Source organism: Ceratosolen solmsi, unplaced genomic scaffold, assembly GCF_000503995.2.
Source record: "Ceratosolen solmsi marchali unplaced genomic scaffold, CerSol_1.0 scaffold27, whole genome shotgun sequence".
Lineage (NCBI taxonomy): Eukaryota > Metazoa > Arthropoda > Insecta > Hymenoptera > Agaonidae > Ceratosolen > Ceratosolen solmsi.
Genome location: NW_011948426.1, coordinates 2973725 through 2987278, shown reverse-complemented (window position 1 = coordinate 2987278; position 13554 = coordinate 2973725). Strand labels below are relative to the sequence as shown.

The following is a 13554-nucleotide window of genomic DNA, read 5'->3' as shown; positions in this document are numbered from 1 at the left end:
TTCAATTTAGAATATTACAAGTTTATTAACTTTTGTTTGCTTTATGAATTAATTTTTTATGTTTTATAATTATGTTACATCTGAGGAAGTAGCCTCTGAGTGTACTAGTTCATCCTTCATTGTTGTTATTAAGAATGGAATCGCGCGTGAAAAGTCACAAGAGAAAAAAAATTCATATATAATTTATTCTATATAATTATGCATTATGAATAATTTCTTTTATCATAGATACACTCTCGTACGTTAATACTCGATTATTTAAAGTTCAACTAAAGTACAATTTATAGGATCATAGAAATTCCTTGAATTTCAACATGAATTAATAGCACATATTAACTACATATAGTCAGTAATATATTTCATGTATACGTAATTATGTAACAGTTTAGCAGCTGTTTTTATAATTAATAAAATCCTCATATTTACAATGATTCAGACCTGAAAAATAAAACTAAATAATTAAAATACACACTCTACAATTTTATTTAATTATTGTATTTAATAACTATTACATAATTTTAAATTTAATGAAAGTCTTGTACATTGAATATATTTCAAACTTCCTCTGGGCTAAAATAGATGCGTAAGGATATTCTATGTAAAAGAGCTTCATTATGATAAATAAAAAATTATTTAACAATTATAGAAGCTATACTTTCAGCGTTTAGTTTTCACTGTCCATTAGAATCTTTAAACACATATTTATATGCATAACTTTTATATAATTTCAAATTATACATAATTTTTTTTTTATCGCGGATTTTCACGTTACAAAGCGATTCGAGTCGGTCTGTCTCTCTTATCAACCCTTTCCCTCACCGTTTCCACCGTCGCGCCGAGTCTTGTATCTTTCAAAGGAATACAAAAGCGAACAAATAACGACCAATAACTCAAACACATGACGTCGTCTGATCGCTCGCATTCCCTGTACTTTTTCTTTACCTCGTCACCTTTACTTTTTCCGAAACATTCATAAACGTAAACTCTGCGCATTTGGCTCTCGCTATCTTATTCATTCGATTATATTCCGGAAAGGCAGTGCGCAAAAGCGATGCTTGGTACAAGTTTCATTTACACGTGTGGTATCCGAGGTGCTGACGGCGCAACATGCATGCGACACACGGGCAACGCTCGATTATTATCATCTAATCGTCTATTACATGCCACTTGGAAGTTCCAACTCTGGCGATGGCATTACCATAGAGTAGTAATTTTAAGAAATTCATGTCAATCGCTGAGCAAATTGATCTGTCGAAGACCATGGCTTTGAACGTAATAGATGAAGGTAGTATTGATTTAAGATATTTTTATTTTTATCAAAAGATAAGGAAGAAGAGAAGAAGAAGAAGAAGAAGAGGAAGAAGAAGAAGAAGAGCTGGAACAATTAAAAAAAAAAAAAAAGAAAAGTGACTTAAAATAAATTATTTCTTACAATTTACGATAATACTACGTAAGAACGAATTTCGTTATACCACTTTATATAATTTTATAGATTGTAACTAACGTCTTTTACATTGAAATTCGTGTACATTTCAGCATCTACCGATCGCTACACTTCTTCTTCCCTTTCGAAAAGCCAAAATTCACATTCTTGACATTACAAAAACACGTAACTGCTAACGGGGCGGGCTTCTTAATAACAATTGTAAAAGCAGATCTATCTCGATATCGAGTTTCCCTCCTGTCTCTCGTAAAGTCAACGAATGAGGAATGCTGCTAGTCATCTAGTCAGCGCCCGAGAGGGCTCGACTTCTCCGTTGCATCGCGGACGTCGAGCACGCAATTTCGTAAAGGTAAAGCAGCCTAAGAGGCGTCGCTCTCGATACTGTCGATGCCGTAGAGCGTGTTAAGCCTCTCGAGCTCGATGGGCCTCTGTTATTGGACCCAGGAGGCGGGCACCCACTGGGGCTCCCTCTCGAGCGAATTGATCTCGGTGAGGAGCTGATTGTAGGCCCGGTCAGTGTCGTTGTTTATTATTATCATGTCGAACAGGTGACCGTACTTGTCCTCCATCTCCCTCGCCTTCTCGATTATATCCTTCAGCTCCTCCTCCTTATACGCCTCGTTGTTCTTAACGCGCTTTTGCTTGAGCTTTTCGAGGCTCGGCGGCGCCACGAACACCACGTACGGCTTGAGGTCAGAGTTGCGCAGGATCTTGAGCGACTGCGGGTGAAGGTTTAGCACGCAAATCTTGCCCGAGTTGACGACCGTACGGATGGCCTCGACGGAGGTGCCGTAATATGCCTTCTCGTATTCGCCGTGCTCCACGAACTTGCGGCACAGTATGTCCGACTCGAACTGCTGCCGCGAAATGAAGTGATAATCCTGGCCGTCTACCTCCGTGTCTTTCCGCGGTCGACTCGTATCTGCAAAACAGTTGGTTGAGTCTTACGCCATCGTTATCTCTTTGCTCTTCATGCATTAAACGCGGATAACTTTGGGAATCTTATAATAAGGATAGCGATAATTGTGCGAAGCCAACATTACGAGCCCTTTTGACTCTAATTACGGTTCTAAGAGGAACTGCGCGTCATTAATCTTGGAAAGGATAATGTATTCGATTATCAATTTTATCATTATTTTTTTCTAACAATTTAACTTTGTAGTTTCATTGCACAGTTTTTATCTAAAAATCTTTGATAAATTATTGTTATGATTTTTATTCAATTCATTACATTAGTCAATAATGAAACTATTTTCAATTTTCATATATTGGACTATTAATAATCCAAAGTCAAAACAAAGTTTTATCAAAATTGCGTGTCTCTTATGTACCGTTCGCGGCAAGTTTACTTATGAAGAAGAACAATAATATATCAGTAACTCGTGCTTAATATGAAATAATGCGCGTGTCCAAGTAATGAGTGCGCAGGGAGGTAAACGATAATTAATCAATTTTGTTACTAAAGAAATATGCACATATGCGAGGCAATGGATGTCGATAGGCGAACTTACGAGGAATTGCCGCTGCAAACTTTTCACTATCTTGCATTAGTCGCTGCCGTAGTTCGTGCCTGCCGATATTGGGTGGACCAATAAGCACAATGGGCCTCTTGTGATTCGCTCTAGGATAGTATAAGGCCACTTCTTCGTATGTCAATACCTCCTCGCTATCATAATCTGGAATTCGACATATGATTATTAATTAGTGAAGATTATTAATAGCAGAATATTAATTGTCAAGAATTGTAAATTGTGATAAATGAGGGATAAGCTGTGACTTGGTTAGAGTAATATTATCTCCTATTCACATTAAAGTGGATAGTATTACATAATTTCATGTTGTTAAATAAGTCGGATAATTCGTCGATTGAGAGTTTAATAAGCTTATTTAATAATTGATGGATAATAAACGACGAGGATCCAACGACGAGTGAAAAAGAAATGCCCATGCCGCATTGGATCGTCTACTCCACACATTAGAACTTTTAGCCATTGATAATGGAGAGTAAAAAGATTTAAGAATATTAATGAATTACCGTCGATAGAGGTGGTGGCATAAAGAGGATAACCATCGTCGTTGAAATTCGAGCCCAATTTGCTTCTCTTCTTTTTCTTTGGATTTTTCCTGGCACAGAGTAGAGTACTGGATTTCTTCGATCCTCGAACCGTCGATTTATCACCAGCTATTGTCTGTTTAACAGACTCACGCCTAAAAGACATATCGAGCAAATAATAAGCGAAGCAGTGACGATAATCCGTTAAATTGACGAGTTCGTTCAATTTGCGCCCATCCGTAGGCGACGATCAAGACATCGCATTAAGAGCTTACTACGCTTTACTTAATAAATCGTGGCTGATCGAAATGAGGATCAATGCTGTGCAGCATCCATTAATACTTTCGCATACTTACTGATGCTGAAACGCTCTGCTTGGAATCAAGCCGGCAAGCGCTTGGTCCTCTTCGCCCTCTCGATAAGCCTGCCACCAGTTGGGATCCTCCTGCGATATGACGTGAAGGACGTCGCCCTTTTGAAAGCCCACGCCCAGCTCGCGGCAGGGAATGTACGGATCTTCCTCTGGATCGTAATCGAAATGAGCCCTCACGTGGTGTATCTGCCGATAAACGATATAGTTTCTCGTTAATGGATCGCCTGGGCCCAAATTTTCAATAACCGATAAATCAGCATTATTACTACGCGTAAACTCCTGCGTGCCTTTACTTATTGCCCCCCCCCCCCCCCCATTGCAGTACGTAGCCAAAGGCTCTATCTATCGAGCATGAAATTCTCGATAGAAGCGTAATACCTGGGACGAGAGGGTAAACAGAGTGCCAATCTACTCTTTATCCGCCCAGTTAATTCGGAGGTCAGGCTGGATTAGCGTGCCCTTGCGCGCGCGTACGCCCCCCTCCCCCACCTCCCACAACATCCAGCGCACGACCGACCTATACCCGTCATCACTGTTCGATTAATCGGAGGCGAGTACGTACCTGCTGAGCGTCCTCCCTGCGGTTGGCGTTGTTGTTGCGATTCGTCGTCGGCGCGGGAAGAATGAGGAAGGTCAGGCTTCCCTGCATCCCCGCCAGTATGTCGCAGACGTCGTTTACGCTCTTGCCCCGCATCTCCACGCCGTTCACTTCGAGCACTTCGTCACCCTCATGGAGTAGTCCCGATTTATCGGCGGCACCGCCGCGTACCACGCGACCTTTTCACACAAAAAAGCCGATTCTAGTCTCGCTCCTCTCATGTCTTTATTGAGGGTCGGGGGATTGGAGTGGAGTAGCGGCGGGCGAGGGCAAAGCGGGGTAGGTTTCGAAAATTTACAGTGGATCAGCGCAATAATACTTGGCTTTGTCCTCTTTTATATTTACGTAAAATACCATATTGCGAGAAATTGTCGAGACAAGTGGGATCGGCCTGTTAAAATAAGCATTGAAATTTAATATCGATCCTGCGTCTTTTGAAATCTCCGACTTCTCTTGGCGCTAAATTTAACAACCGTACATAGGTTATATTAACGTAAATATAAACGTGTAAATAATTAGCTTTTTTTGTACATTCGGTTGGAATTGTATGCATCGTGCAGTGAATCAATATATCAAACTGCAAATTATTTACTAGTTATTTTACACAAAAGAATCTGCACTTTCTCATAATACGATTGAAGAAAAAAATAAAACAAGAACAGAACTTTCAAATAACTATTTTGTAAAATGCACGCTTTTAGAAAATAGCCAAATTTGTTAATAAAGATCTCAAAATACGATAAACTCATTCTATAACAATGTTAATCACGCATGCATAAATTCAAAGTAAATTCATTTACAATTTTTTCTCAGTAATTTCATTCAATTAATTCAATTAATTTTAAGCCCATTATTTTCAATGCCGTTGTTATACTTATTAGTAATACTTATTAGTAATGATATCGAAGGCTCAAAAGTATGACTGAAAGTTATTAAATATTAAATAAGTTAAAAAGATACTCGCTAATTAATTTTGTTATGCAGTGAATAGTTCACAGGTAAAAAAGTCACATTAAAATAACACATCCAAATTCATTACAAATATACGGAAACAGAAACCTTCTTTCACCTCCAGCACTATGTCCTGTTTTTGTTCAATCTCTATTAAAAGAATTATTGTAAAGGTAAAAAATTAAAAAAAAAAAATTTTAATAAAATAATAATTATTTTCTAATTAAATAGAGGAAAATATTTATATTTAAGCAATTATTTTAATGGACTTGTGATAATTTATCTGTTTATTTTTTGGAAAATTACACTTGAGTTATTATTTCGTATTCAAATTGAATCGCGTAAAATTCATTGTACAATAAGTAAAGTGAAGTTATAAACGATAATTACAACATTTTCTGCAACGTTTATTTTTGAAATAATTCCCCTTGCAGTTAACAGAAAGCATTATATTACAAAAAAAAAAAAAAAAAAAAAAAAAAAAAAAAAAAAAATAAAAAAAAAAAAATATGCCCTAATGAGTAATACACAGGGGCAATCTCATTAGAAAACATTGTGAGATAAAAATAATTAGCAAAAGTACTGATAAATTACAGAATTTAATTAATGATTTATTATTGAATAGGAAGAGGAGAATAAGAATAAGAATTCACATTAAATTATTTAGTGAAAAACCTTTCATCGTATAAATTTGTTTAAAATAATACACAAGGCAGGAAAGAAAAGCTTGCATCCGACTTTTAAATGAGTTATAAATAATAAGTTCATTAAAAAGAATTATAAATAGCTTATTGCACGTATCTGTCGAGATTTACATTCCGCGGCTCATATCATCAGCGAATAAAATTAAAGAATTCGCGGTTAGTGGTTTGTTCAATTTACACGAGATTCACAGTTGCTCGTACATTTTCAAAACCTACCGCAAATCGTAAATGTGCTTATTCTTTCGCGTAAACTCGGAGTCACGTTAATGCTAAAACTTCAATTGTAAATGGAAGAAATCGAAAACAAAGGCAAAAACAAAAGAAGATAAAACAGAAACGAAAAAAATTAAAAGACAAGAAAATTATTTTACTTCATTTTCAATATACGAATATTCCTTCATAATTTCATTGCTATTTTCGTTATTGCAACTATTTATTCTAAAATCGATTTAATTTATTACGATTTAATAAAAATACATGTATTTTTTTTTTTTTGTCTTTTATACTTTTTAATCGACGATATTTTTATTGCATTGAATTTGTGTGCCATTTGTTGAAATACAAATAAGTATTATGCGTAAATTAATATTCATCGTTGAATTTAAAATGAGGCTTCACTTGCGTGCAATATTCTTTTCGTAAAATTTGAATTGATCAAGAACCCATGTAAATCATAATATTATTGCAGTAACATTTTACAGAAGGACAGAAGGACCAACACAGACAAATCTTGTATTCGTTTTGAAAAGAAAAGAGAAAAGAAAAAAAAACAAAAAAAAAACAGTTATTCCAAAATCATAGCCAAAGATTATGGAAATTTATAAATGAATGTTTATTCCTTTACTATTAGATGAAAAAAAAATTAATCGAGTTTGTAATAAAATTAAATTATCAAGGTCCATAAAAATACATCTTAAAATTTTTAAAATATCCAAGAGTTAAGGAGTATTAATAAATAAGTAAAATAAATATTCATACAAAGAATGAATTATCAGTTGGCGTAGATTTAATCTTCTAACCGGTTTCAATATGATTTTTACTTCTGTATTTTATTATATATAGTATACACACAAATGCACACGTACGCACGCACGCACGCACGCACGCACATTGTTTCATTAAGAATGCTCGGATACGTGAATATATATTTTTCAATTTAATCTTTTAAATAGTCGAATAATTGTTTAATAAAATAAAAACCAGAACAAAAATTAGAGTTTCTAATGGTAAAATATTAAAATATTAATTTTATTTATTATAACGAATTGACATTTATTGAATACCGCGATACACGTTTTTCGTGCTCTAAACCAGTTAAAGATGAGAGAAAATTTTATATCTGAACCAAGTTAACTTTCACATATTAAAAATTTTACCTCTTTAACTAAGGCATGAAAAAGCTTGTTATGTCAAGATATATACTTAATAAATTTCTAATCAGCTTTTACTTTTAGAATATTTACAAAATTAATTATACTTTCGAATCGGCATCCCTGGACATTTATCGCGATAATAAATAAGCAATATAAACATTGCAAAGTAAAAGTAAACGATCTAGAGAAAAATTACAACAACGTCCACGAAATTGATCGCTCGGTAAATAATAAAAAGGCTGCATTCAAAGGGAAGAGGTCGAGTAGAAAAGAAAAATTCATATCAAGTACTTAAACATTAAGTGCCGGCTGCACGTGTTATATGACTTTTGGTTTATAAAAAAAGTTGGTTGGCCGGCTATTGCCGCCACTTTTTCCTCCGCAGACTTTACAAAGTAGTTGGCAACATTGACAAACCCCTTTCTTTTGAAGAGCCATATTTCTCCCGCCCATTCGAAAAGAGCTCTTGTCAGCTTCAGCGCCTTACAATTTACGCTCGTGAATGGAGCCCGGATTTGTCTCGCCATCAAAGAGAACGAGCGAGAGAGAGAGAGAGCGAGAGAGAGAGAGAGAGAGAGCGAGAGATAGATAGATAGATAGATAGATAGATAGAGATACGTGGTGAGACTGTGCGTGCGTGCGCGCTCACGCGCGCTCGCTAGAGGGAGAATTTGCAATAAAAGTAAGGCGTTGCCGGGGCTCACCGATGATGACGGCGTCGCCCTCGTTGCGTACGGTCGCCCCGAGCGGCTCGTTCGTCTTTTCGATCCTAATGATCTTGATGTTGTCGGCGAGTCGCGAGTCCCTGGAACTCGCCGAGGGGCTCGGCGGACCCTTCCTCTGCAGCCCATCGACGCAGGAGACCGCGGAGTCGTGGGCCAACAGGAGGCCCTCCATCTCGTAGCTGGTGAGAAGCCCCGTCAGCTCCTCCGCTGCGGCTATCGTCTCGCCCGAGGTCCCCGAGGCCGTCGACCCCGACGACGTTGCCGACTGCGTCCATTGCTCCAGCACCTCCACGCACTAGTGACGACGTTCGTTGGTTGATTAGTTGATTGATTGGTTGGTTAGTTGGTTGGGTTGATCGATCGATACTCGTGGTTTTATATTTTTATTGAAAGCGAGCGGGAAGGGATTTAGGATATTTGGGACCAAGGAATTCCAAACGTCAATCAACCCGAATTCGAGAAAATTTCCTTCATCGGTCATGCCGGGCTGACGGTGCCAATCATCGCTGCACGTCTGATATTCCGCTATCAGGGACTTTAGCATTCAAGGCTACGAAGGAATGACGCGAGGATCGTGCTTGCATTGACATTCGCGTCATATGGAGGAACATCAGGGAGATACGTCATAGTGCTAATCTGAGCTCGTAGTTTACTCACATCTCTGGCGAGGCTGGAGGCGTCGTCCGTGTGAAGCTTGAGGCTCTTGCCGGAGCGTAGCCGCGCCTTGAGGGCGTGATGGGTCGAGAGGGCGGTAGCGAAGCGCTTCTGCACGAGGAGCGTCCTCACGGCCTCGAGTTCGGCCTCGACGCCCGGGCCCGAGATCCCGAGGGCGCCGCTGATATTGCGCAACTGCAGCTGGAGCCTCTCGAGGGTCGCCACCACCTCGCCGTACGCTGCGAGAGAAGAGAGCAAGCCCGAGGGCTTTTTAGTGGCTGCGGTCGAGACGAGGGGCGAAAGGGAATGACCCTGGGGAAGGAGCCTTAGACAGCGTTTTCCCATTTCGCCGGCGTCTAATAAGTCGCGCTCCCTTCAATTCGCGGTAAGGAGAGCCGCTCTCGGACGTGATTTGGGCATTGATTGAACGACCGGATTATTATTTGGGCCGCCAGAGAAAATAGGCCCATCTTGCTAATGTTATAGTATTTATCAGGACTGGATAGCCGTCACTTTATTACGATCGATAGAATTGCCAAAGAGATTCGGGTAAATCCGACGCGCCATTATCATCGAGATTTTGCTTAAATTTGCCGGGAATTTATTGTTTCATTACGGTATTAGATACATCGACAAATTAACGGATTTTTTTTTTTTTTTTTTTTTTTTTTTTTTTTTTTTTTTTTATTCAAACTGGAATACTGAATCGAAAAATTTGATGTTGTTTTTTTATTTTATTTTTAATAAAAAAAAACTCTTTTAATTATGATGCATTTATTCATTGTATTTTATTAAAACTTGTATGTAGCGATAATATGCTAATAGATTTTGAAATTTGCAAAATCTATGGATTTATCGAAATGGCAAGGGAACGGCTGTAATTTCTTTCAATCTCAAATTATGTTTTTCGACGTCGCTCTTTTGAATAATAACGGAAAAATAATTGTTGCCCTGCCCTGTTACAGCTAGTGCTAATTTATTCAAGACCGATGCACAAGAACGAATAATTTTGCAATTCTATTCCTCCGTTTGTAGTACCTTGGGACGCTACTTTACTCTTTCTCTTTTCTTTTTTCGTTCTTTTTTTTTTTTTTTTTTTTTTTTTTTTTTTTTTTTTGGTTTCCTAGGAGGGCTGCGATAACTGTACGTCATGAGAACTTTAACATTTTCAATGGTTAAGGTTGGTGTGTCTGGTCGGTAGTTTGAAAAATTGAGCTAATCATGCGCTCAAGAGTTGCGTTTGAGGAGCTTTTCAAGTTCCAATGAAGCGTAGAAAATCTTTTTGGCTCAAGAATAATTAAAATGAAATACAGTTTTTCCGAGATGGATTTAACGCAGCTTTATGCTATTTGCATTTTTCGCATATAAATACGAACATTTTAAATTGGAAGGATTTTCATCGGAAGCTTCAGCGCCAAGATGAATTTTCATAGATCTTCATAAATCTGCTCGCGCATATTTAAGCGAAATATTGCAAAATGTTGTTGACAAGATTATATATACATAAGGAATTTAAATTTTCTGCTCAGGCAAGTCAATATATGCAATTTAAAATTCACGAGCTTGAATAGTTTTGCAATGTTAAAGCCTCTCGGCAATGGACGGCTACGAAATAATAACGAGCCCTTATCTGCTCGGCACACATTCAACACGATGCACTCCATACACGAAGTATAATGGAATAGTAGGGCAAACGATTTATTAAATAAATTATATGAGCGTTTACAGTTACATCGTCAATTATATCATTTGCAACAACATCATCGCGCCATTACCGAGCTAAAGAAAAAGAAAAGCCGCTCGACATGATGAATAAACTCACTGAGCGGTCGTGGTGGCTCTTCAAGGTCGGGCGATTTTGGCGAAGTTACTCCGGTCAGCTCGTCCTGGGCGTAGGCCAGGTTCTCCTGTCCAGCCAGGCTCGTTGCATGGCTCTCGAGAGCTTGGAGCTTCCGCGAGCCTCGCAGCGAGCGGTTGAGATACTTTTGACGTTCCTCCTCGTCCTTCCGCTTGCGCAGCTGCTCCTGCAATACAGTTGATGCAAATAATGACCGACTGTCCATGGAATATCAGCAAAAGAAAAAAAAAAATACGAAAACGAATGTTTCCGGGATTTGAATGACCCGAGGAAAAGACGATTGTCGATGGATAGAAGGGATGGGAAATAGAGAGTCGAGATGACTGTTTGCCAAATAAATTTCACAATTTTCACGTGTCACTGTTGCTCGGGGTAGGTTCTCCCCCCCCCCCCTCCCCCGATATATAACGCAAATAAGCAATTATAAGAACCTTTGGTATTTATTAATCTATGAAAGAGGTCCATTATCGAGTAATTAATATTTATTTCATAATTTTCCTGAGAACCTTGATTAATTATTAATAAGGCTGACGACTGTTCGCAAATAGTTACGCGCACTTTTACGTCCGACAAATAGATGGATATATTAATTCTGGTATTATAAATATTTATTAATAATGAATATGAAATTCTAAAATTTTAATTATTCATGTGTTTCCACATAGATTAAATATGCTATGAATTGTAAAACTGAACGATCGTTACAATTAATGTACATTTTATAATATTTTGATATCTCAATGTAGGGGATGATAAAATAGAAAATTTATAGAAATTTGGAAACGATAAAATAATAATATACTAACTAAATAATAAATTGTCGAGAATCTTAATGTTCGGTTAGGCAAATAATTACTTTATTTTTTTTTCGCTGACGCACAGCTTCTCGTTCTATGTAACTGTAACAGTCACGATCTTAAACTTCTTTTTACCTCGAAGCCAAGATTCTTGCCTAAATTCTTCGGATACCTTGTTGGGTTAATTAGGGCATTCGGTCGATGGCCGTTCAATGGATTTTCTATCGTTTTCTATCTTTTCGCATTGCTGGAAATGGTAGATATCGAGTCACACATAGTATAAGGTGTGTTTTCTCCAATTATATTCTCGACTTTATCCGTTATTTTCCCCAATATACCGACAGAAACTACAATTATTCATTTTCTAATCATTTTATGTACTCTTTTGAGCCTCTCCATGACAAATAAACGAAAACCTTGTCCTATAAATTTACTAACAATAGAATTATCTAAAAATAAATCAAATTAATCTCCATATAAGTAATACAAACATTCCAAGCTTTGCCTTACTCACGAATATTTTTTTCTTTACTTTCATTTAAACGATATTACTATTATTTATATCATTATTTAGAAAGTTTTTATAGTTAAGGTAAGAAACTTTTCTTAAAAAAATTCAAGATTATTTGACATTAAAGTTTAAAAATACACACATTAATCTTATTATAAGTAAGTTTAGCTTAGCTTTTATTTGTTAAATTTATAGTATATTCAAGTTTGAAACAAACGAAGCGTATATTTTTTAATTGTATTTTTAAAAAATATGAAAATAATCTTGCAATTGAGGAGATAAAAAAGGATCATTATCCATTACGACGAGCTTTTATCTGCGATTCTTCCAGAGTCCAAGATTTCTCATGCCCATTTTGTAGTTTAAATATTGTTTTAATTTTTATTTAACTAGTCTTGCAATTTCGAAAGTTCATCACCTAATGAATATAAAAACACGTTACTATTTTCTAATTTACTCTAGATCCATTGCAGTTACTTGGTCATACTCTACTTCAAGACCAGTTTAATATCATCTATCCTTGTTCATTTCGATCTAATCTAAATGCCCTATATATATATATATATATATATATATATATATATATATACCACAGATAAATATTTACGGATTCTTTTAAAAACACGATCATATTATTTATTAATTAATGAAAATTAAACATTTGATTTATATAAATATTTTTATTTGGAAAAAGCTAACTGAATATAGGCAAAAGATTTAGAATTATTTACAATCATTTATATTGCAGGCCGTTTCAACAAACATAAAACTTATTAAATATCATAGATTATTTTTATGATGCGATTAAAACTGATAATATTAAATATAACTTAAATATAACGACATTTTGTATAATTATAGACGGTTGGAAATAAAATAAATAATTGATTCCCGTGGATTTCTGACGATAAAATTGAAAATATATTGGTAAATATTGATTCAATAGCAATAAAATTTCAAACTATCCATTTAACATTAACTCTTCTAAAGTACTATGAGAGTATATTTAATGATTTTTCTTTTAATTTTTTAAAAATATGTTTTTGCCGTATTATCAATGTTGTACTTTTTTTTCATGTTAATACTGAAAAGTATAAACACATGTGCAATATTGTGTTGATTAAAATATTTTAATGTATATATATATATTCTTGTACGGTGACAATTATCTTAAACATAAACAACTTCTATCAATTATTATAGAAAAGTTAAAACTTTTATAAGTATTTGATTATTTAATTATTTTTAAACTATAATTAGCACATACACACACACACACACACACACACACACACACACACACATATATATATATATTCTGTAAAGGTATTAACGTATTATTCTCTGCAATTTTATGTTTAAACATAATGTGCCGAATTATTCACAAAGACATTGCTTCGGATGCCAAGTCCTAGAGATCTTAATAAAATTGTAGAGCAGTAAAGTATTGCTATAAAATTTTGAAAAGTATCTTTTAATTACATCTCGTCACATTTTCTTAATATAAAGATGA

At 35.9% G+C, this 13554-nt stretch overlaps 1 protein-coding gene across 1 annotated transcript in view; it reads right to left on the bottom strand.

Annotated features, from left to right (window-relative positions):
- Window positions 1–1430: 1430 nt before the first annotated feature.
- LOC105363318 (uncharacterized) overlaps window positions 1431–13554 on the bottom strand; it is a 165605-nt gene continuing 153481 nt past the window's right edge. The window contains exons 13-20 of the mRNA XM_011500986.1: window positions 10698–10899; window positions 8879–9114; window positions 8201–8516; window positions 4433–4647; window positions 3854–4056; window positions 3480–3652; window positions 2956–3120; window positions 1431–2366 (exon numbers count right to left, since the gene is read on the bottom strand). Of these exons, the coding sequence (XP_011499288.1) occupies window positions 1876–2366; window positions 2956–3120; window positions 3480–3652; window positions 3854–4056; window positions 4433–4647; window positions 8201–8516; window positions 8879–9114; window positions 10698–10899 (2001 nt within the window). The 3' untranslated portion in view covers window positions 1431–1875. The remainder of the gene's footprint in view (window positions 2367–2955; window positions 3121–3479; window positions 3653–3853; window positions 4057–4432; window positions 4648–8200; window positions 8517–8878; window positions 9115–10697; window positions 10900–13554) is intronic.